This window comes from Oncorhynchus keta, unplaced genomic scaffold (assembly GCF_023373465.1).
Source record: "Oncorhynchus keta strain PuntledgeMale-10-30-2019 unplaced genomic scaffold, Oket_V2 Un_contig_3061_pilon_pilon, whole genome shotgun sequence".
Classification (NCBI taxonomy): domain Eukaryota; kingdom Metazoa; phylum Chordata; class Actinopteri; order Salmoniformes; family Salmonidae; genus Oncorhynchus; species Oncorhynchus keta.
Window position 1 is genome coordinate 59371 of NW_026287058.1, and position 24199 is coordinate 83569.

The 24199-nt window shown below is 44.7% G+C and overlaps 2 protein-coding genes across 2 annotated transcripts; both read right to left on the reverse strand.

Annotated features, from left to right (window-relative positions):
* Positions 1–4988: 4988 nt before the first annotated feature.
* On the reverse strand, positions 4989–11911 carry LOC127923680 (zinc finger protein 239-like). The gene is made up of 3 exons (XM_052507708.1): positions 11683–11911; positions 8558–8790; positions 4989–7008 (listed from the first exon to the last, which is right to left on the reverse strand). Exons 2-3 carry the CDS (start codon positions 8571–8573, stop codon positions 6032–6034), a joined length of 993 nt encoding a protein of 330 aa, XP_052363668.1. The 5' UTR covers positions 8574–8790; positions 11683–11911; the 3' UTR covers positions 4989–6031.
* On the reverse strand, positions 11899–23457 carry LOC118379355 (zinc finger protein 182-like; the record flags this gene model as incomplete). The annotated part of the gene is made up of 6 exons (XM_052507709.1): positions 11899–11960; positions 12663–12861; positions 13317–14449; positions 17204–17656; positions 22973–23240; positions 23393–23457. Coding segments are annotated over 6 exons (2180 nt in total), but the record flags the coding sequence as incomplete, so codon positions are not given.
* Positions 23458–24199: the final 742 nt, after the last annotated feature.

A 24199-nucleotide genomic window follows, 5' to 3' on the forward strand; every position in this document is an offset into this window, starting at 1 on the left:
CTGACATCACCGTTTTCATTCCACTGACCGTTAACCACGAGTTCACATTAGCTTGATAGCGGATTGCTTTCTATGAATAACTATTTGAAAACTAGCTAAGTTAGCGAGTCAGTAAGCTAGGCTTTAGCTAACAAGCTAACTTACTTTCCTAGACCCGATAACAAAACGATATGGAATTGTGGTTGGTAACATCGTTGGTTCCACGTTTATAGTCCATGTTTGGCAATATCAAAATCTACATTAAACCGTATCAAATGATATCGGACACATTTTCACACACTTGCAAAATAACCCCGCTAGCTAACTATCAACGTTAGTATGTTTCTTCTTCCGGGTTAGATTCCTCAGACGATCCGCGTTAGCGCCACCATCTGTTCTGGAGTTCAAACAGCAACAATATGAATGGGACTTTGTCTCCAGTACAGTAGTGTACATACAGCACATTATGATATAAACAGGGTTGTGTAAGTTACTTTCTAAATGTAATCTGTTACCGGTCCAAAATGGTACTCAGTAGGATTACCCGAACTCAGTAATGTTATCTGATTACTTCCCCTTAAGAGGCATAGATGGGTTGGTTGTTTAGCAACAAAACCGACGCATGCGCAACTATGGGGAAACAGAGTTGGCTGATGCTGTGTTCACGTGCTCGTCAGAAACAAGGAGGACATTTCCGACTTGCTGATTCGTTGAATACAACAGGTGTATAACATTTCCATAGTTTCGACTAGCACTTGTACTTAGCATTAGACTGTTGACAACATGTATACTATATATTTAATCTCCAAATGTTTATTGAAAACAAATACTTTTGCACAATGAGCACTTGTCTCACATACATCGTTATGGTTGTTGGTTAGCTTGCTCGTGAATTTTTGCCATATTAGCATAAACATGACATCAGTCAAAACAAGACATCAATATAATGACCACCACCTACGATTCCCCACATGGAAACGTATTAATTTAGTGACACCTCTAGCATTGCGATGCGGTGCCTTAGACCGCTGCACAACACGGGAGGTCCCCATGGCAACCTCTTGTCACCGAGGGGTTTGTTTATCTGGCCCGGGTTACACCGGTGGGAGGAGTTTGAACCAGGTGGGAAGTGATTGCATTAGTCGTGGAAGCGGGCTGCCTCCCCGGCATGAGCCAGGTGGGAAGTGATTGCATTAGTCGTGGAAGCGGGCTGCCTCCCCGGCATGAGCCAGGTGGGAAGTGATTGCATTAGTCGTGGAAGCGGGCTGCCTCCCGGCATGAGCCAGGTGGGAAGTGATTGCATTAGTCGTGGAAGCGGGCTGCCTCTGAGCCATGTGGCCCCGGCATGAGCCAGGTGGGAAGTGATTGCATTAGTCGTGTGGAATGATGCGGGCTGCCTCCCGGCATGAGCCAGGTGGGAAGTGATTGCATTAGTCGAATAAAGACGGGCTGCTCCTCTATGTGGCCTCCCAGAACCTGAACGTAAAGGACCAGTGCTCCTCTATGTGGCCTCCCAGAACCTGAACGTAAAGGACCAGTGCTCCTCTATGTGGCCTCCCCAGAACCTGAAACGTAAAGGACCAGTGCTCCTCTATGTGGCCTCCCAGAACCTGAACGTAAAGGACCAGTGCTCCTCTATGTGGCCTCCCACTGATGATGACATCACCCGCTCCCAGAACCTGAACGTAAAGGACCAGTGCTCCTCTATGTGGCCTCCCACTGATGATGACATCACAGCCTCCCAGAACCTGAACGTAAAGGACCAGTGCTCCTCTATGTGGCCTCCCACTGATGATGACATCACAGCCTCCCAGAACCTAGTGCTCCTATATGTGGCCTCCCAATGATGAATCACAGCCTCCCAGAACCTGAATAAGAACTATGTGGCCTCCCACTGATGATGACATCACAGCCTCCCAGAACCTGAACGTAAAGGACCAGTGCTCCTCTATGTGGCCTCCCACTGATGATGACATCACAGCCTGAACCTCGGTGTTTGGCCCTCCTCAGTCAGAATTAAGAGAAGAGCATACACATCATTTTAGATAATGTTTTTGGTTTTGATGTGCGGACCCTCTACAAATGGAACTCTCAAGGCAAACAGCGTCTAGTTAGCATCCCTCTGTCGTAACTGTGGTGGGGATTGGAGAAGAGGAACACATAAATAACGGTACCCCCTGTATATAACCTCCACATTGACTCTGTACTGGTACCCCCTGTATATAGCCTCCACATTGACTCTGTACGGTACCCCCTGTATATAGCCTCCACATTGACTCTGTACTGGTACCCCCTGTATATAGCCTCCACATTGACTCTGTACTGGTAGCCCCTGTATATAGCCCCGCTATTGTTATTTTACTGCTGCTCTTTAATTATTTGTTATTTTAACTTTTTTTTTTTTTTTTTTTAGGTATTTTCTTAACTTCATTGTTGATTAAGGGCTTGTCAGTCAGCATTTCACTGTGAGATCCTGTTGTATTCAGCATTTCACTGTGAGATCCTGTTGTATTCAGCATTTCACTGTGAGATCCTGTTGTATTCAGCATTTCACTGTGAGATCCTGTTGTATTCAGCATTTCACTGTGAGATCCTGTTGTATTCAGCATTTCACTGTGAGATCCTGTTGTATTCAGCATTTCACTGTGAGATCCTGTTGTATTCAGCATTTCACTGTGAGATCCTGTTGTATTCAGCATTTCACTGTGAGATCCTGTTGTATTCAGCATTTCACTGTGAGATCCTGTTGTATTCAGCATTTCACTGTGAGATCCTGTTGTATTCAGCATTTCACTGTGAGATCCTGTTGTATTCAGCATTTCACTGTGAGATCCTGTTGTATTCAGCATTTCACTGTGAGATCCTGTTGTATTCAGCATTTCACTGTGAGATCCTGTTGTATTCAGCATTTCACTGTGAGATCCTGTTGTATTCAGCATTTCACTGTGAGATCCTGTTGTATTCAGCATTTCACTGTGAGATCCTGTTGTATTCAGCATTTCACTGTGAGATCCTGTTGTATTCAGCATTTCACTGTGAGATCCTGTTGTATTCAGCATTTCACTGTGAGATCCTGTTGTATTCGGAGCGTGTGCCAAATACAATTTGATTTGATGCTAGCAAGCACATGAATTCCCACTACTTTTAACAGTCGAGACAAAAGTAGTGAGATTAAGCACAGAGATCATATATCTGTCTGGTTTCCCAGATATAGATTAACCACAGAGATAATATATCTGTCTGGTTTCCCAGATATAGATTAACCACAGAGATAATATATCTGTCTGGTTTCCCAGGTATAGATTAACCACAGAGATCATATATCTGTCTGGTTTCCCAGGTATAGATTAACCACAGAGATCATATATCTGTCTGGTTTCCCGGATATAGATTAAGCCTAGTCCAAAGGCCGTCTATATGAAGATGATATAGATTTAGCCTAGTCTAAAGGCCATCTGTATGAAGCAGATATAGATTAAGCCTAGTCCAAAGGCCGTCTGTATGAAGCAGATATAGATTAAGCCTAGTCTAAAGGCTGTCCATGAAGCAGATATAGATTAAGCCTAGTCTAAAGGCTGTCCATGAAGCAGATATAGATTAAGCCTAGTCTAAAGGCTGTCTATGAAGCAGACATAGATTAAGCCTGGTCTAAAGGCTGTCTATGAAGCAGACATAGATTAAGCCTGGTCTAAAGGCTGTCTATGAAGCAGACATAGATTAAGCCTGGTCTAAAGGCTGTCTATGAAGCAGACATAGATTAAGCCTGGTCTAAAGGCTGTCTATGAAGCAGACATAGATTAAGCCTGGTCTAAAGGCTGTATGGATGAAGCATCTTAAAGTAGGAGTGCTGATTGATGGTCAACTTCCCCCTTTTTAGATCCCAATAAATACAGTTACATGGACAGGGGGACCTGATCCTAGATCAGCACTCCTACTCTGAGACACATGATACAAAGCCCCATGGAGCAACAATCGGTTTCCCTATTGAACATGCTATTTAAATGCAGAACTAGTCTTAAATCGGTGTCCGGGAAACTGGCCTTAAATGTTGTCAGCAACGTAGCGCTGGTTAAAGGAGCAGTCTGCAGTTCAAACTGGCCTTAAATGTTGTCAGCAACGTAGCGCTGGTTAAAGGAGCAGTCTGCAGTTCAAACTGGCCTTAAATGTTGTCAGCAACGTAGCGGGGTTAAAGGAGCAATCTGCAGTTCAAACTGGCCTTAAATGTTGTCAGCAACGTAGCGGGGTTAAAGGAGCAATCTGCAGTTCAAACTGGCCTTAAATGTTGTCAGCAACGTAGCGGGGTTAAAGGAGCAATCTGCAGTTCAAACTGGCCTTAAATGTTGTCAACAACGTAGCGCTGGTTAAAGGAGCAGTCTGCAGTTCAAACTGGCCTTAAATGTTGTCAGCAACGTAGCGCTGGTTAAAGGAGCAAGTCTGCAGTTCAAACTGGCCTTAAATGTTGTCAACAACGTAGCGCTGGTTAAAGGAGCAATCTGCAGTTCAAACTGGCCTTAAATGTTGTCAGCAACGTAGCGCTGGTTAAAGGAGCAGTCTGCAGTTCAAACTGGCCTTAAATGTTGTCAGCAACGTAGCGCTGGTTAAAGGAGCAGTCTGCAGTTCAAACTAGAGGTCGGCCGGTTAATTAGGGCCGATTTCAAGTTTTCATAACAAATCGATAATCAGCATTTTTGGAGGCCGATTATGGCCATGATTACATTAAATTCCATGAGGAGACTGAGTGGCAGGCTGACCACCTGTTACGCGAGTGCTGCAAGGAGCCAAGGTAAGTTGCTAGCTAGCATTAAACTGACCTTATAAAAAACAATCAATCTTCACATAATCACTAGTTAACTACACACGGTTGATGATATTTACTAGGTTAACTAGCTTGTCCTGCGTTGCATATAATCAATGCCGTGCCTGTTAATTTATCAACGAATCACAGCCTACTTCGCCAAACATGGGATGATTTGACAAAAGCACAATCATTGCACGAATGTACCCAACCATAAACATCAATGCCTTTAATAAAATCAATACACAGAAGTATATATTTTTAAACCTTCATATTTAGTTCAAATAAATTAATGTTAGCAGGCAATATTAACCAGGAGAAATTGTGTCACTTCTCTTGAATTCATTGCACACAGAGTCAGGGTATATGCAACAGAGTGGGCCGCCTGGCTCGTTGCCAACTAATTTGTCAGAATTATACATAATTATGACATAACATTGAAGGTAGTGCAATAATGTAACAGCAATATTTAGACGTAGGGATGCCACCCGTTCGATAAAATACGAAACGGTTTCGTATTTCACTGAAAGAATAAACGTTTTGTTTTCGAAATGATAGTTTCCGGTTTTGACCATATTAATGACCAAAGGCTCGTATTTCTGTGTTTATTATATTATAATTAAGTCTATGATTTGATATTTGATAGAGCAGTCTGACTGAGCGGTGGTAGGAGGCAGCAGGCTCGTAGGCATTCATTCAAACTTTACTGCGTTTACCAGCAGCTCTTAGCAATGCTTGAACCACAGCGCTGTTTATGACTTCAAGCCTATCAACTCCTGAGATTGGGCTGGCAATACTAAAGTGCCTATTAGAACATCCAATAGTCAAAGGTATATGAAATACAAAATGGTAGAGAGGGAAATAGTCGAGGCGTCGTAATTCCTAGGATAACTACAACCTAAAACTTCTTAACTGGGAATGTTGAACCACCAGCTTTCATATGTTCTGATGTTCTGAGCAAGGAACTTAAACGTTCGCTTTCTTACATGGCACATATTGCACTTTTACTTTCTTCTCCAACACTGTGGTTTTGCATTATTTAAACCAAATTGAACATGTTTCATTATTTATTTGAGAATAAATTGATTTTATTTCTGTATTATATTAAGTTAAAATAAGTGTTCATTCAGCATTGTTGTAATTGTCATTATTACAAATATTACCACACTCATATATAAAAATCGTCCGATTAATCGGTATCGACTTGTTTTGGTCCTCCAATAATTGTATCGGCGTTGAAAATGGAAGATTTCCCATTTAAAGGTGCCAGTACTGCCAGTGAGGTCTCTCCAGATCACTCTCAACTCTAGGTAGGCCTAGAGGTATGGGTCTCTCCAGATCACTCTCAACTCTAGGTAGGCCTAGAGGTATGGGTCTCTCCAGATCACTCTCAACTCTAGGTAGGCCTAGAGGCATGGGTCTCTCCACTCTGGGTAGAGGCATAGGTCTCTCTACTCTAGGAGCTGGCCTGGGCCTTCCCGTCCTGGGTGATTGGTTCGGTATGTCCGCGCTGGACGACTGCTTAGGCCTGCCTAGCTGGCGGGTCGGTCCGATGGGCTTGGGAGCGTGGGTCCTCTGGTGCTGCCGGAGCCCCTGTAGATAGTAGAAACTCTTCCCGCACTCCTCACACTGATGGGGCTTCTCTCCCGTGTGGACTCTGAGGTGAACCTTGAGGTCAAATTCTCTGAAGTAACTCTTCCCACAGACGGAGCAGAGGTGGCTCTTCTGTCCGGTGTGCATACGGAAGTGACATGTAAGTTGGGACTGTTGCTTGAATCTCTTTCCGCACTCGGGGCAGAGGTGGGGTCTCTCTCCCCGGTGAGCGCTCTCGTGCTTCTTCAGACCTTCTTCTGTGATGAAGCCCTTCCCACACTCGGTGCATTGGTAAGGCCTCTCCCCGGTGTGCATTCGCATGTGGATCTTAACGTAGTAATTACTGCGGAACCTCTTGCCACAGTCGGGGCAGGGGAAAGGCTTCTTGTTGTTGTGAGCCAATCGGTGTTCTTCCAACTGTGCCTTCTCAGAGAACTGCTCCCCACACAGCGAGCAGAAGAAAGAGGCCTTCTCTCCGCTGTCCTGAGACGTCATGTGTTTCTGCGCTGGCGGTAGATCTGGACAGTTGAAGTTCTCCTGAGCTGCTGATGCGGCGACGGTGTGATTCTCCTGGTGGTGTTCAGGACCTCTTGATGTAGAGGGACCTAACGCACCAGCAGACAACAAACTGGGGTTCCCGTCTGCAGGGACGATAAAAGGTTGACATTTAGGTTGTGGCCCCAAAACGGACCCCTATTCCCTATATCAGGGCTCTCCAACCCTGTTCCTGGAGAGAAACCCTCCTGTAGGTTTTAACTCCAACCCTGTTCCTGGAGAGAAACCCTCCTGTAGGTTTTAACTCCAACCCTGTTCCTGGAGAGATACCCTCCTGTAGGTTTTTGCTCCAGGGTTGGAGTTAAAACATACAGGAGAGTTTCTTTGCAGAAACAGGCATTAAAACCTACAGGAGGGTATCTCTCCGGGAACAGGAGTTAAAACCTACAGGAGGGTATCTCCCGGAACAGAGTTGGAGAGCCCTGCCCTATATAGTGCACTACCTTTGAACAGGGGCCTTAGAGCTCTAAAACAGTAGTGCACTATGTAGGGAACAGGGTACCATAGGACCTGGTCTAATGGAGTGCACTATGTAGGGAACAGGGTACCATAGGACCTGGTCTAATGGAGTGCACTATGTAGGGAATAGGGTACCATAGGACCTGGTCTAATGTAGTGCACTATGTAGGGAACAGGGTACCATAGGACCTGGTCTAATGTAGTGCACTACGTAGGAAATAGGGTGCCATTTGGGACATGCAGCCAGTGTTAAGTCAAGTCCTTCAGACCAATAAGCTGTTCGTAGCCTTTGTTCCAGATCTATCTGTACTCCACTGCTGTCATTGTTTGGATGTGACAATGAGGGAGTTGGCATGTCAGCACAAACAGACTGGCACCCAGCTACTTTTACAACAGCATACATAAACCTCCCAAAAGATACTGAGAAAATATCAACGTTTAGCTGTATTTCAGTACAGAGCCTTCAGTAGAGTGCCTTCAGGAAGTATTCACACCCCCCTCGACTTTTCCCACATGTTGTTGTGTTACTGCCTGAATTTAAAATGGAGACGTGAGATGTTGTGTGACTGGCCGACACACAACACCCCATGAAGTCAGAGTAATGACGTCATGTTGTTAGAAGTTCTTATTAATTTATAAAAAATGAAAAGGTGAAATGTTTTGAGTCAGTGAAGTGTTCAGCCCCTTTGTTACGACTAAATGAGTTCAGGAGTAAACAAGGGCTTAACAAGTCACATAATAAAGTTGCATGGCCTCATTCTGTGTGTAATAATAGTGTTTATCATGATTTTTGAAGGACTACCTCATCTCTGTTCCTCACACATACAATTATCTGTAACGTCCCTCAGTCGAGCTGTGAATTTCAACCACAGATTCAACCACAAAGACCAGGGAGGTTTTCCAATGCCTCGCAAAGAAGGGCCCCTATTGGTTGATGGGTAAACATCAAAAAGCAGACACTGAATATCCCTTTGAGCAGGGTGAAGTTATGAAATACACTTTGAATTGTTCTCCCACTTTGACTAGAGTATTTTGTGTAGATCATTAACCATAAAAAAAATAACAATTAAACCCATTTCAATCCCACCTTTGTAACACAACAAAATGTGGGAAAAAGTCAAGGGGTGTGAATCCTTTCTGAAGACACTGAACGTGGACCACAACATCAGCTCTCACCTCTGTGTGTTTTCATGTGTGTTTTCAGGTTCCCTGGCTGAGTGAAACCCTTTCCGCACAGGGAGCAGCAGTACGGTTTCTCCCCGGTGTGGATTCTCACGTGCAACTTCAGCTTGGACGCGTCTGATAGTTCTTTGCCACAGGTCGGACATCGGTGAGTCCTCTTCCCTCTCCCCGCCGCTGCCCTGAGGTTGGACCTGCTGCCTCACCAGAGAACACACCCAGACTCTCCTCTGGAACAAACACACAGTCTATCTCAAACGGTACCCTATTCCCTATTTTTTTTTAAACCTTTATTTAACTAGGCAAGTCAGTTAAGAACAATTTCTTATTTTCAATGATGGTCTAGGAACAGTGGGTTAACTGGTCTAGGAACAGTGGGGGTTAACTGGTCTAGGAACAGTGGGTTAACTGGTCTAGGAACAGTGGGTTAACTGGTCTAGGAACAGTGGGTTAACTGGCCTAGGAACAGTGGGTTAACTGGTCTAGGAACAGTGGGTTAACTGGTCTAGGAACAGTGGGTTAACTGGTCTAGGAACAGTGGGTTAACTGGCCTAGGAACAGTGGGTTAACTGGTCTAGGAACAGTGGGTTAACTGGTCTAGGAACAGTGGGTTAACTGGTCTAGGAACAGTGGGTTAACTGGTCTAGGAACAGTGGGTTAACTGGTCTAGGAACAGTGGGTTAACTTGTCTAGGAACAGTGGGTTAACTGGTCTAGGAACAGTGGGTTAACTGGTCTAGGAACAGTGGGTTAACTGGTCTAGGAACAGTGGGTTAACTGGTCTAGGAACAGTGGGTTAACTTGTCTAGGAACAGTGGGTTAACTGGTCTAGGAACAGTGGGTTAACTTGTCTAGGAACAGTGGGTTAACTGGTCTAGGAACAGTGGGTTAACTTGTCTAGGAACAGTGGGTTAACTGGTCTAGGAACAGTGGGTTAACTGGTCTAGGAACAGTGGGTTAACTGGTATAGGAACAATGGGTTAACTGGTATAGGAACAATGGGTTAACTGGCCTAGGAACAGTGGGTTAACTGGTCTAGGAACAGTGGGTTAACTGGTCTAGGAACAGTGGGTTAACTGGTATAGGAACAATGGGTTAACTGGTATAGGAACAATGGGTTAACTGGCCTAGGAACAGTGGGTTAACTGGTCTAGGAACAGTGGGTTAACTGGTCTAGGAATAGTGGGTTAACTTGTCTAGGAACAGTGGGTTAACTGGTCTAGGAACAGTGGGTTAACTGGTCTAGGAACAGTGGGTTAACTGGTATAGGAACAATGGGTTAACTGGTATAGGAACAATGGGTTAACTGGCCTAGGAACAGTGGGTTAACTGGTCTAGGAACAGTGGGTTAACTGGTCTAGGAACAGTGGGTTAACTGGTCTAGGAACAGTGGTTTAACTTAACTGGTCTAGGAACAGTGGGTTAACTTAACTGGTCTAGGAACAGTGGTTTAACTTAACTGGTCTAGGAACAGTGGGTTAACTGGCCTAGGAACAGTGGGTTAACTGGCCTAGGAACAGTGGGTTAACTGGCCTAGGAACAGTGGGTTAACTGACCTAGGAACAGTGGGTTAACTGACCTAGGAACACTGGGTTAACATCTAGGAACAGTGGGTTAGGTTAACTGGTCAAGGAACATTTGATTTAGGAACAGTGGGTTAACTGGCCTAGGAACAGTGGGTTAACTGGTCTAGGATGTCTGGCCTAGGAACAGCAGGTTAACTGGTCTAGGAACAGTGGGTTAACTGGCCTAGGAGCAGTTGTAACTGGTCTAGGAACAGTGGGTTCTGGCCTAGGAACAGTGGGTTAACTGGTCTAGGAACAGTGGGTTAACTTTTAAAGCAGGAACGGTGGGTTAACCTCTTGGAACTGGGTTAACTGGTCTAGGAATAGTGGGTTAACTTCTAGGAACAGCTGGTTTCTGGTTAGGAACAGTTGGTTAACTGGTCTAGGAACAGTGGGTTAACTGGTCTAGGAACTGTGGGTTAACTGGTCTAGGAACAGTGGGACCACTGGCCAGGAACAGTGGGTTAACTGAAAGCCAAAGAGAATGGGTTAACTGGTCAGGAACAGTGGGTTAACTGGCCTAGGAACAGTGGGTTAATTAGGAACTATTTAGGGCACTACTGGTCTAGGAACAGTGGGTTAACTGGTCTAGGAACAAGTTATAACTTAGGAACAGTGGGTTTAGGAACAGTGGGTTAACTGGTCTGGGAGAACAGTGGGTTAACTGGTCTAGGAACAGTGGGTTAACAGGCCTAGGAACAGTGGGTTAACTGGTCTAGGAACAGTGGGTTAACTGGTCTAGGAACAGTGGGTTAACTGGTTTAAACAGTGGGTTAAATTAACTAGGCTATGGGTTGATGCCTCTGTTAACTGGTCTAGAACAGTTTAAAACACATCTAGGAAATTAACAGGCTAGGAACAGTGGGTTCTGCCTGTTCTGGGCAGAACGACAGATTTTATCTTGTCAGCTCCATTTGAACTTGCAACCAGGTTACTAGTCCAAGTTAACCACTAGGCTACCCTGCCGCCCCAGGGTGCACTACCTTTGACAAGAGCCTATGGGCCCCTAGTGATGTTCTACGTAGGGAATAGGGAGCCTTTCAAAATTCACAGCCAGTCAGACAGGCTATATAATAGTGCTTCAGTCGTTGACTGGAGCCATTCTTAAAACCAGCCAAATGCATAGCCTATGCCGTTGTACCATCACTGACTCATATATCTTTAAAACACAGCTCCTTACACTTGTGTCTATAGTTGATGTTCTGCCTAGGTTGGGAGCTTGTTTTACCATCACAGAAGCACAAGCATATAGTTGCTTTTCTGTTGACATGTGTATGTGACCATTTTTAACATCTGCTAAATGTAATTAACATCTGGAATTGTTATGTTGATTAACATCTGTTGACTGGGACCATTAAAACTGCTAACCATTGCGTGAATTAACAGGCTAACCTTGATGTTGTGACCATTAACATCTTGACTGGGAGCCATTTTAACATCTGCCAAATAACCATGTGTATGTGACCATTAACATCTGCTAACCATGTGTATGTGACCATTAACATCTGCTAACCATGTGTATGTGACAAATAAAATTTGATTTGATTTGATTTCTTACCGGCGTGCTCCTCCTGATGTCTCCGCAGCAGCTCTTGGTTGTCGAACGGCGTTCCGCACACGTAGCAGTTGTAATCCAGATGTGTCTGCAGGTGTAGCAGCAGCTCGTATTCCCGGGGGAATCCCTCTCCACATTTAAAGCAGCGACGGTTGTTAAACCTCTTGGCTTTCGGTCGCTTCTGGTTGCCTTCTTGAACGCTGGTCTTCCGTTTGACGGTTAGTTTCTTCCGGTGTTTCTCTGTGGTCCTGATGCAGAGGGACCACCGCCACAGGTCTTGGCTGTGTGACCAAAGAGAATGGGTTTAAAGGTCAAATGCATTGTCCGTCGCCCCAAATGGCACGCTATATTCCCTATTTAGGGCACTACCTTTTGAACAGAGCCCTATATAGGGGACAGGATGCAATTTAAAACGCAGCCAAAGTAACAGGCTATAGTTGATGTTCTGTTGACTGGGAGCCATTTTAAAACACAGCCAAATGAACAGTCTATAGTTGATGTTCTGTTGACTGGGAGCCATTTTAAAACACAGCCAAATGAACAGTCTATAGTTGATGTTCTGTTGACTGGGAGCCATTTTAAAACACAGCCAAATGAACAGTCTATAGTTGATGTTCTGTTGACTGGGAGCCATTTTAAAACACAGCCAAATGAACAGTCTATAGTTGATGTTCTGTTGACTGGGAGCCATTTTAAAACACAGCCAAATGAACAGTCTATAGTTGATGTTCTGTTGACTGGGAGCCATTTTAAAACACAGCCAAATTAACAGTCTATAGTTGATGTTCTGTTGACTGGGAGCCATTTTAAAACACAGCCAAATGAACAGGCTATAGTTGATGTTCTGTTGACTGGGAGCCATTTTAAAACACAGCCAAATGAACAGGCTATAGTTGATGTTCTGTTGACTGGGAGCCATTTTAAAACACAGCCAAATGAACAGTCTATAGTTGATGTTCTGTTGACATTCTACCTCCACTTACCAAGACGAAGAGCGGGTTTCCAACTGGCGTCGTCTTCTTCAGAATTACCCGAACCATCAACGTTCACCTCTTCTTCTTCCTCCTCCTCCTCCTCCTCTTCTTCAGCTCTGGCCTTCAACCGAGGTGTTTGACTGGACGCCTTGCTGCCATGGCTTGGATCAGGACCCTGGGCTTTGGGGCTGGATTGGTCACCAGGATCCTCCAATGAAAACACAAGTCATTCTTGGTTAACAGTCAGTAGTAACAGAATGTTTGTTGTGGGGTTTCCCAGGGCAACGTCCAACCTCGGCCGCCTTTCTGTTCCTTGTCAAACAGGAAGTGGAGATTTTGAGTGGCGGTTGGCTAAATCAAATCAAATTTATTTATATAGCCCTTCGTACATCAGCTGATATCTCAAAGTGCTGTACAGAAACCCAGTCTAAAACCCCAAACAGCAAGCAATGCAGGTGTAGAAGCACGGTGGCTAGGAAAAACTCCCTAGAAAGGACTCCCTAAAACTCCCTATAAATCTATGCCTAACTTTAACCTAACCCCTATCCATTCTAACCATTAACCCAAACCAATTCCATAAACTTCTAGATTTTAAAGTGAACCCCCCCCCAAAACAAAACCTGAAAGCGACAGCATCAGCTCACAGCAAACCAAAGCACATACCTTTCTGATGAGGGATGTAGGAGGACCACTTCCTCCACTGCCGTAGCGAGGGCCTGTGGGGATGGGTGGGGTTGGTTCCACTATAGGCTTCCCAGGGTGCATCTGCTGCATGTGTGACCGGATGCCTGCTCTGTACCTGTAGCTCTTGCCACACTCGTGGCACTGGTAGGGCTTCTCTCCAGAGTGGACTCTGAGATGCACCCGGAGGTCAAACTCTCTGGCGAAACTCTTCCCACACAGGAAGCAGAGATGGCTCCTCTCTCCGGTGTGGATCTTGAAGTGACAGGTCAGCTGGGATTGTTGTTTGAAACACTTGCCACACGCAGGGCATCGGTACGGTCTCTCTCCTCGGTGAGCGCTCTCGTGCTTCTTGAGCCCCTCCGCTGACAGGAAAGTCTTATCACACTGGGCGCAGTGGTAAGAGATCTTCCCACTGTGGATCTTCCGGTGGATCTTGATGTAACTCTTGCTGGAGAATCTCTTCCCACAGTCTGGACAGGGGTAAGGCTTCTCTGGTTTCTCATGGGAGTGGGCGATCATCAGGTGATCATCCAGAAGGCCTTTCTGAGAGAACTCTGCCCCGCAGAGAGGGCACTGTGGTTTCGACTGGTTCTCTACAGTGTGAGTTCTCATGTGTATCTGTAGAGTTGATGGAGTTTGGCATTCCTCTCCTATTGGCTTAGCTGTGCGGTTGTCATGGTATTGGTCCAGGACTCCTATTGGCTTAGCGGTGTGGTTGTCATGGTATTTGTCCAGAACTCCTATTGGCTTAGCTGTGCGCTTGTCATGGTATTGATCCAGGACTCCTATTGACTTAGCTGTGCGGTTGTCATGGTATTGATCCAGGACTCCTATTGACTTAGCTGTGTGGTTGTCATGGTATTGGTCCAGGACTCCTATTGGCTTAGCTGTGTGGTTGTCATGGTATTGGTCCAGAACTCCTATTGGCTTAGCTGTGTGGTTGTCATGGTATTGGTCCAGAACTCCTATTGGCTTAGCTGTGTGGTTGTCATGGTATTGGTCCAGAACTCCTATTGGCTTAGCTGTGTGGTTGTCATGGTATTGGTCTGGGACACCTATTGTAGGAAGCCTCTCCACGATGTCAGGCCAGAAACTGGGATTCCTGACTTCTCCTGCATGGGGGAAGATAGTGTTAGTTCATGTTAAGTCTAAACAGACAATGACTGGGGTCAGGACGATACCAGTATCACCCTACTCAGATAATGACTGGGGTCAGGACGATACCAGTATCACCCTACTCAGATAATGACTGGGGTCAGGACGATACCAGTATCACCCTACTCAGATAATGACTGGGGTCAGGACAATACCAGTATCACCCTACTCAGATAATGACTGGGGTCAAGATACCAGTATCACCCTACTCAGATAATGACTGGGGTCAGGGATACCAGTATCACCCTACTCAGATAATGACTGGGGTCAGGACTGATACCAGTATCACCCTACTCAGATAATGCAGTCAGGACGATACCAGTATCACCCTACTCAGATAATGACTGGGGTCAGGACGATACCAGTATCACCCTACTCAGATAATGACTGGGGTCAGGGACGATACCAGTATCACCCTACTCAGACAATGACTGGGGTCAGGACGATACCAGTATCACCCTACTCAGATAATGACTGGGGTCAGGACGATACCAGTATCACCCTACTCAGATAATGACTGGGGTCAGGACGATACCAGTATCACCCTACTCAGATAATGACTGGGGTCAGGACGATACCAGTATCACCCTACTCAGATAATGACTGGGGTCAGGACGATACCAGTATCACCCTACTCAGATAATGACTGGGGTCAGGACGATACCAGTATCACCCTACTCAGATAATGACTGGGGTCAGGACGATACCAGTATCACCCTACTCAGATAATGACTGGGGTCAGGACGATACCAGTATCACCCTACTCAGATAATGACTGGGGTCAGGACGATACCAGTATCACCCTACTCAGATAATGACTGGGGTCAGGACAATACCAGTATCACCCTACTCAGATAATGACTGGGGTCAGGACGATACCAGTATCACCCTACTCAGATAATGACTGGGGTCAGGACGATACCAGTATCACCCTACTCAGATAATGACTGGGGTCAGGACGATACCAGTATCACCCTACTCAGATAATGACTGGGGTCAGGATGATACCAGTATCACCCTACTCAGATAATGACTGGGGTCAGGACAATACCAGTATCACCCTACTCAGATAATGACTGGGGTCAGGACGATACCAGTATTACCCTACTCAGATAATGACTGGGGTCAGGACGATACCAGTATCACACTACTCAGATAATGACTGGGGTCAGGACAATACCAGTATCACCCTACTCAGATAATGACTGGGGTCAGGACGATACCAGTATCACCCTACTCAGATAATGACTGGGGTCAGGACGATACCAGTATCACCCTACTCAGATAATGACTGGGGTCAGGACAATACCAGTATCACACTACTCAGATAATGACTGGGGTCAGGACAATACCAGTATCACCCTACTCAGATAATGACTGGGATCAGGATGATATTAATTAACACCTCTTTAGTCACACCTTCTGTCTGACACCTCTTCTCTTTAGTCACACCTTCTGCCCACACTGACACCCCTTCTCTTTAGTCACACCTTCTGCCTGACACCTCTTTAGTCACACCTTCTGCCTGACACCTCTTTAGTCACACCTTCTGCCTGACACCTCTTTAGTCACACCTTCTGCCTGACACCTCTTTAGTCACACCTTCTGTCTGACACCTCTTCTTTTTAGTCACACCTTCTGCCTGACACCTCTTTAGTCACACCTTCTGCCTGACACCTCTTTAGTCACACCTTCTGCCTGACACCTCTTTAGTCACACCTTCTGCCTGACACCTCTTTAGTCACACCTTCTGCCTGACACCTCTTTAGTCACACCTTCTGTCTGACACCTCTTCTCTTTAGTCACACCTTCTGCCTGACACCTCTTTAGTCACACCTTCTGTCTGACACCTCCTGTCTGACACCTCTTCTCTTTAGTCACACCTTCTGTCTGACACCTCTTTAGTCACACCTTCTGTCTGACACCTCCTGTCTGACACCTCTTCTCTTTAGTCACACCTTCTGTCTGACACCTCTTTAGTCACACCTTCTGCCTGACCCCTCTTCTTTTTAGTCACACCTACCTAAACTGAACTAAAACCATTTATTGATGTGTAATATCTGACATTTTGTTTTTACAACAGTGACATTATCCGGATAAAATACCTAAAGTTTTGTTTTTTACAAAAGCTTAAAGGGATACTTCAGGATTTTGGCAACGAGGTCTTTCATCTACTTCACCAGAGTCAGATGAACTTGTGGATCCCATTTTTCTGTCTCTGTGTCCAGTATAAAGGAAGTTAAAAGTTGTTTTGTGAGCCAATGGCAACTAGCGTTAGCGCTACGCTAGTTAGCAATTATTATTATTTTTAGATGTTTTACTGAACCTTTATTCCACTAGGCAAGTCAATTGTGCTGCCGCTAGTCAGCAACTTCCTTCAAACTGCAAGCAGAAACATAAACATGGTATCCAAGAGTTTGGGGACGTAGATAAAGGGTCTCAATACCAAATCCCAAAGTATCCCTTTAAAGAGAACAAAGATATTTCCAGAGTTGGATCACTGGTCAGATGTACGACTTACCACCTTTTAAAGAGGACAAAGATATTTCCAGAGTTGGGTCACTGGTCAGATGTACGACTTACCACCTTTTAAAGAGGACAAAGATATTTCCAGAGTTGGGTCACTGGTCAGATGTACGACTTCTCACCTTTTAAAGAGGACAAAGATATTTCCAGAGTTGGGTCAACTGGTCAGATGTACGACTTCTCACCTTTGTGCACACTCTGGTGTATTTTCAGATTTCCTTTCTGAGCGAATCTCTTCCCGCACACAGAGCACTGGAAAGGCTTCTCTCCCGTGTGTATCCGCTCGTGCATCATCAGTTTATGTGCATCGGATGCTTGGTATCCACACGTTAAACAGCGGTGAACCTTCTTGGTTTTAAACATGGTCGTTCCATCTATATGAATGGTCTGGTGTAAGAGCATGTCGTAGACGCGGGAGAATCCCTCTCCACATTTAAAGCAGCGGTGGGTCATCTTAGCTTTTTTCTGCTTCGGATTCTTTTCCTTCTTCGGTGTCTCTTTTTTCTTCGGTTGCTTTTGTTCTGGACTCTTCTTCCGTTTGGTCGCCCGTGTCTTCTCTTTCTCCCGGTGTTGTCGTTCCACTGCTTCTGGTGTTGAGGTAGTTCCCTCACTACCGTGGCAGGAATTAGGACTCATTCCTGTGGAGAGAAGAGAGTTCAGTGGGTCAGTACAGGTAGAGTTCCCTCACTACCGTGGCAGGAATTAGGACTCATTCCTGTGGAGAGAAGAGAGTTCAGTGGGTCAGTACAGGTAGAGTTCCCTCACTACCGTGGCAGGACTCATTAGGACTCATTCCTGTGGAGGAGAGTAGGACTCATCAGAGAGTTTCAGTGGGTCAGGAGGTAGGACTCATCAGGTGAAGAGAGTTCCCTCACTACCGTGGAGGAATTAGGACTCATCAGAATGAGGTAGAGTTCCCTCACTACCGTGGCAGGAGGTAGGACTCACTCATTCCAGTTCAGTGGGTGTACAGGTAGAGTTCCTCACTACCGTGGCAGGAATTAGGACTCATTCCAGAATGGGTCAGTACAGGTAGAGTTCCCTCACTACCGTGGCAGGAGAATTAGGACTCATTCCTGTGGAGAGAAGAGAGTTCAGTGGGTTCCCTCAGGTAGGTAGAGTTCCCTCACTACCGTGGCAGGAATTAGACTCATTCCTGTGGAGAGAAGGACTCAGTGGGTCAGTACAGGTAGAGTTCCCTCACTACCGTGGCAGGAGGTAATTACAGTAGACTAGCTATTCCTGTGGAGAGAAGAGAGTTCAGTGGCAGGAGGTGGCAGGACTTCCCTAGAGTTCCCTAACTACCGTGGAAGGAAGGTAGGACTCATTCCTGTGGAGAGAAGAGAGTAGTGGGTGTACAGGTAGAGTTCCCTAACTACCGTCATTCCTGTGGAGAGTGGGACTCAGTGGGTGTGAGGTAGAGTTCCCTCACTACCGTGGCAGGAATTAGGACTCATTCCTGTGGAGAGAAGACCGAGTTCAGTGGGTCAGTACAGGTAGAGTTCCCTCACTACCGTGGCAGGAATTAGGACTCATTCCTGTGGGAGAGTTCCCTCACTAAGGAGAGATTCATCAGTACAGGTAGAGTTCCTCACTACCGTGGCAGGAGTAGGACTCATTCCAGAATGAGGTAGAGTTCCTCACTACCGTGGCAGGAGGTAGGACTCAGTTCAGTACAGGTAGAGTTCCTCACTACCGTGGCAGGAGGTAGGACTCATTCAGAGTTCATGTACAGGTAGAGTTCCCTCACTACCGTGGCAGGAGGTAGGACTCATCAGTATGGGTCAGAGGTAGAGTTCCCTCACTACCGTGGCAGGAGGTAGGACTCATCAGAATGAGAGTTCAGTGGGTCAGTACAGGTAGAGTTCCCTCACTACCGTGGCAGGAGGTAGGACTCATCAGTATGGTAGAGTTCCCTCACTACCGTGGCAGGAGGTAGGACTCATCAGAATGAGGTAGAGTTCCCTCACTACCGTGGCAGGAGGTAGGACTCATCAGTATGAGTAGAGTTCCCTCACTACCGTGGCAGGAGGTAGGACTCATCAGTATGGGTAGAGTTCCTCACTACCGTGGCAGGAGGTAGGACTCATCAGTATGGTAGAGTTCCTCACTACCGTGGCAGGAGGTAGGACTCATCAGTATGAGTAGAGTTCCCTAGCTACCGTGGCAGGAGGTAGGACTCATCAGTATGAGTAGAGTTCCCTAACTACCGTGGCAGGAGGTAGGACTCATCAGTATGAGTAGAGTTCCCTAACTACCGTGGCAGGAGGTGGGACTCATCAGTGTGGGTAGAGTTCCCTCACTACCGTGGCAGGAAGTAGGACTCATCAGTCTGGGTAGAGTTCCCTAACTACCGTGGCTGGAGGTAGGACTCATCAATATGGGTAGAGTTCCCTCACTACCGTGGCAGGAGGTAGGACTCATCAGTATGGGTAGAGTTCCCTCACTACCGTGGCAGGAGGTAGGACTCATCAGTATGGGTAGAGTTCCCTCACTACCGTGGCAGGAGGTAGGACTCATCAGTATGGGTAGAGTTCCCTCACTACCGTGGCAGGAGGTAGGACTCATCAGTATGAGTAGAGTTCCCTCACTACCGTGGCAGGAGGTAGGACTCATTAGTACAGGTAGAGTTCCCTCACTACCGTGGCAGGAGGTAGGACTCATTAGTACAGGTAGAGTTCCCTCACTACCGTGGCAGGAGGTAGGACTCATTAGTACAGGTAGAGTTCCCTCACTACCGTGGCAGGAGGTAGGACTCATCAGTATGGGTAGAGTTCCCTCACTACCGTGGCAGGAGGTAGGACTCATCAGTAGGGGTAGAGTTCCCTCACTACCGTGGCAGGAGGTAGGACTCATCAGTAGGGGTAGAGTTCCCTCACTACCGTGGCAGGAGGTAGGACTCATCAGTAGGGGTAGAGTTCCCTCACTACCGTGGCATGTAGCGTACATGCTATTGTGTGAAAACAGTGGCCACGCATTCCCTATAAAGGGAATAGGGTGCCATTTGGGATGAACACGTTCTTTCTGTCACCACTCACCTTTCTACATTACTCATCTCATATGTAAACTGGACATGTTTACATATCTTAGTCATTACTCATCTCATATGTATATACTGTATTCTATTCTACTGTATCTTAGTCTATGCATTACTCATCTCATATGTATATACTGTATTCTATTCTACTGTATTTTAGTCTATGCATTACTCATCTCATATGTATATACTGTATTCTATTCTACTGTATCTTAGTCTATGCATTACTCATCTCATATGTATATACTGTATTCTATTCTACTTATCTTAGTCTATGTATTTTATTCTCTATGTCATTACTCATCTCATAGTCTGTATATACTGTATATACTGTATTCTATTCTACTGTATCTTAGTCTATGCATTACTCATCTCATATGTATATACTGTATTCTATTCTACTGTATCTTAGTCTATGCATTACTCATCTCATATGTATATACTGTATTCTATTCTACTGTATCTTAGTCTATACATTACTCATCTCATATGTATATACTGTATTCTATTCTACTGTATCTTAGTCTATGCATTACTCATCTCATATGTATATACTGTATTCTATTCTACTGTATCTTAGTCTATGCATTACTCATCTCATATGTATATACTGTATTCTATTCTACTGTATCTTAGTCTATGCATTACTCATCTCATATGTATATACTGTATTCTATTCTACTGTATATTAGTCTATGCATTACTCATCTCATATGTATATACTGTATTCTATTCTACTGTATCTTAGTCTATGCCGCTCTGACATTGCTCGTCCAAATATATATATATTCTTAATTCCATTCCTTTAGATTGTGTGTATTGTTAGATATGACTTGTTATATACTACTGCACTGTTGGAGCTAGAAACACAAGCATTTCACTACACCTGCAATAACATCTGATAACCGTGTGTATGTGACCAATAACATCTACTAACCGTGTGTATGTGACCAATAACATCTACTAACTGTGTGTATGTGACCAATAACATCTACTAACTGTGTGTATGTGACCAATAACATCTACTAACCGTGTGTATGTGACCAATAACATCTACTAACCGTGTGTATGTGACCAATAACATCTACTAACCGTGTGTATGTGACCAATAACATCTACTAACCGTGTGTATGTGACCAATAACATCTACTAACTGTGTGTATGTGACCAATAACATCTACTAACTGTGTGTATGTGACCAATAACATCTACTAACCGTGTGTATGTGACCAATAACATCTACTAACTGTGTGTATGTGACCAATAACATCTACTAACCGTGTGTATGTGACCAATAACATCTGATAACCGTGTGTATGTGACCAATAACATCTGATAACCGTGTGTATGTGACCAATAACATCTACTAACCGTGTGTATGTGACCAATAACATCTGATAACCGTGTGTATGTGACCAATAACATCTGCTAACCATGTGTATGTGACCAATAACATCTGATAACCATGTGTATGTGACCAATAACATCTGATAACCGTGTGTATGTGACCAATAACATCTGATAACCGTGTGTATGTGACCAATAACATCTGATAACCATGTGTATGTGACCAATAACATCTGATAACCATGTGTATGTGACCAATAACATCTGATAACCATGTGTATGTGACCAATAACATCTGATAACCATGTGTATGTGACCAATAACATCTGATAACTGTGTGTATGTGACCAATAACATCTACTAACCGTGTGTATGTGACCAATAACATCTACTAACCGTGTGTATGTGACCAATAACATCTGATAACCATGTGTATGTGACCAATAACATCTGCTAACCGTGTGTATGTGACCAATAACATCTGATAACGTGTGTATGTGTAACATCTGTAACCTGTGTATGTGACCAATAACATCTATAACCGTGTGTATGTGACCAATAACATCTACTAACTGTGTGTATGTGACCAATAACATCTGATAACCATGTGTATGTGACCAATAACATCATCTGTATGTGACCAATAACATCTGATAACTGTGTGTATGTGACCAATAAACTGATCTGACCAATAACATCAACCGTGTGTATGTGACCAATAACATCTGATAACCGTGTGTATGTGACCAATAACATCTGATAACTGTGTGTATGTGACCAATAACATCTGATAACCGTGTGTATGTGACCAATAACATGACCTACTAACCGTGTGTATGTGACCAATAACATCTGATAACCGTGTGTATGTGACCAATAACATCTGATAACCGTGTGTATGTGACCAATAACATCTGATAACCGTGTGTATGTGACCAATAACATCTGATAACCGTGTGTATGTGACCAATAACACTGATGTGTATGTGACCAATAACATCTACTAACCGTGTGTATGTGACCAATAACATCTACTAACCGTGTGTATGTGACCAATAACATCTACTAACCGTGTGTATGTGACCAATAACACATAACTGTGTGTATGTGACCAATAACTGTGTGTATGTGACCAATAAATCATCTGACCAATAACATCTACTAACATGTGTATGTGACCAATAACACTAACCATGTGTATGTGACCAATAACATCTGATAACCATGTGTATGTGACCAATAACATCTACTAACCATGTGTATGTGACCAATAACATCTGATAACCATGTGTATGTGACCAATAACATCTGATAACCATGTGTATGTGACCAATAACATCTGATAACCGTGTGTATGTGACCAATAACATCTGATAACCATGTGTATGTGACCAATAACATCTGCTAACCGTGTGTATGTGACCAATAACATCTGCTAACCATGTGTATGTGACCAATAACATCTGCTAACCGTGTGTATGTGACCAATAACATCTGCTAACCGTGTGTATGTGACCAATAACATCTGCTAACCATGTGACCAATAACATGTGATTTGACTTTGATTTACCAAGATGAGGAGTATCCCAGGAAGCTTGTTCTACCACAGAATTCAACAGATCACCAACTTCCTCTTCCTCCCCTTCCTCCTCCTCTTCATCATCTTCTTCCTCTTCCCACTCTTCCTCGTCCTCTTCTTCTTCCTCCTCCTCTTCTTCTTCTTCCTCATCCTCCTCTTGTTCAATATGAATGTTCATCCCAGGTGTTTGAGTGATGTCCTTCTCATGTCTTTGGTCAGGGCCCAGAGACTCTGTCGACCCCGATTGAGCCCCAGGATCCTAGAATAAAGACGGGACTGTTTCTAGTAAAGTTACCATGGAAACCATGTTGGAACAAAAACGGGTTCAATAGAACAGTGAAATATATAATAATAATGTTTATAATGGTAACAATATCTCCTATGAAAATGTTTGTTATTATTGTCTCCCACCTTGTTGATGTTTGATGTAAGGGGACTTCCTCCTTCACTACCAGAGTCACGGACAGGACTCTCACCTGTAGAGAGAGGTTGGTATTATGGGTTATAATGAGACTACCAGGACTCCTGTAGAGATAGGTTGGTATTATGGGTTATAATGAGACTACCAGGACTCCTGTAGAGAGAGGTTGGTATTATGGGTTATAATGAGACTACAGGACTCCTGTAGAGAGAGGTTGGTATTATGGGTTATAATCTCTCCTGTAGAGAGAGGTTGGTATTATGGGTTATAATGAGACTACAGGACTCCTGTAGAGAGAGGTTGGTATTATGGGTTATAATGAGACTACCAGGACTCCTGTAGAGATAGGTTGGTATTATGGGTTATAATGAGACTACAGGACTCTCTCCTGTAGAGAGAGGTTGGTATTATGGGTTATAATGAGACTACCAGGACTCCTGTAGAGATAGGTTGGTAATATGGGTTAGACCAGGGGTTTGTGTTAGACTCAGGCCCCCTGGGAGGGGGGGGCATTTCCAGCATTGGGGGGGACCCCTCCCCCGGACACGCCATGTCTATTTCTATGGGCACCAGCACTGTTCATGACACACACCGTTCACACGCCTCTTGTTGGTGGAGAGGATTTTTCAGGTTTAAAGTGTATTTCCTGCAGTTCTACACATTTAGTCATCGGGGAGCAGGGAACATTTTGCTGTATTGAAGTCATGTCTAATGTGAAGTCATGTGATATCTGAGTGACTCAAACATGGCATCAAAATCTATGAGCTGAAAAACGTTAGCTGACATGGGCTAGTTGA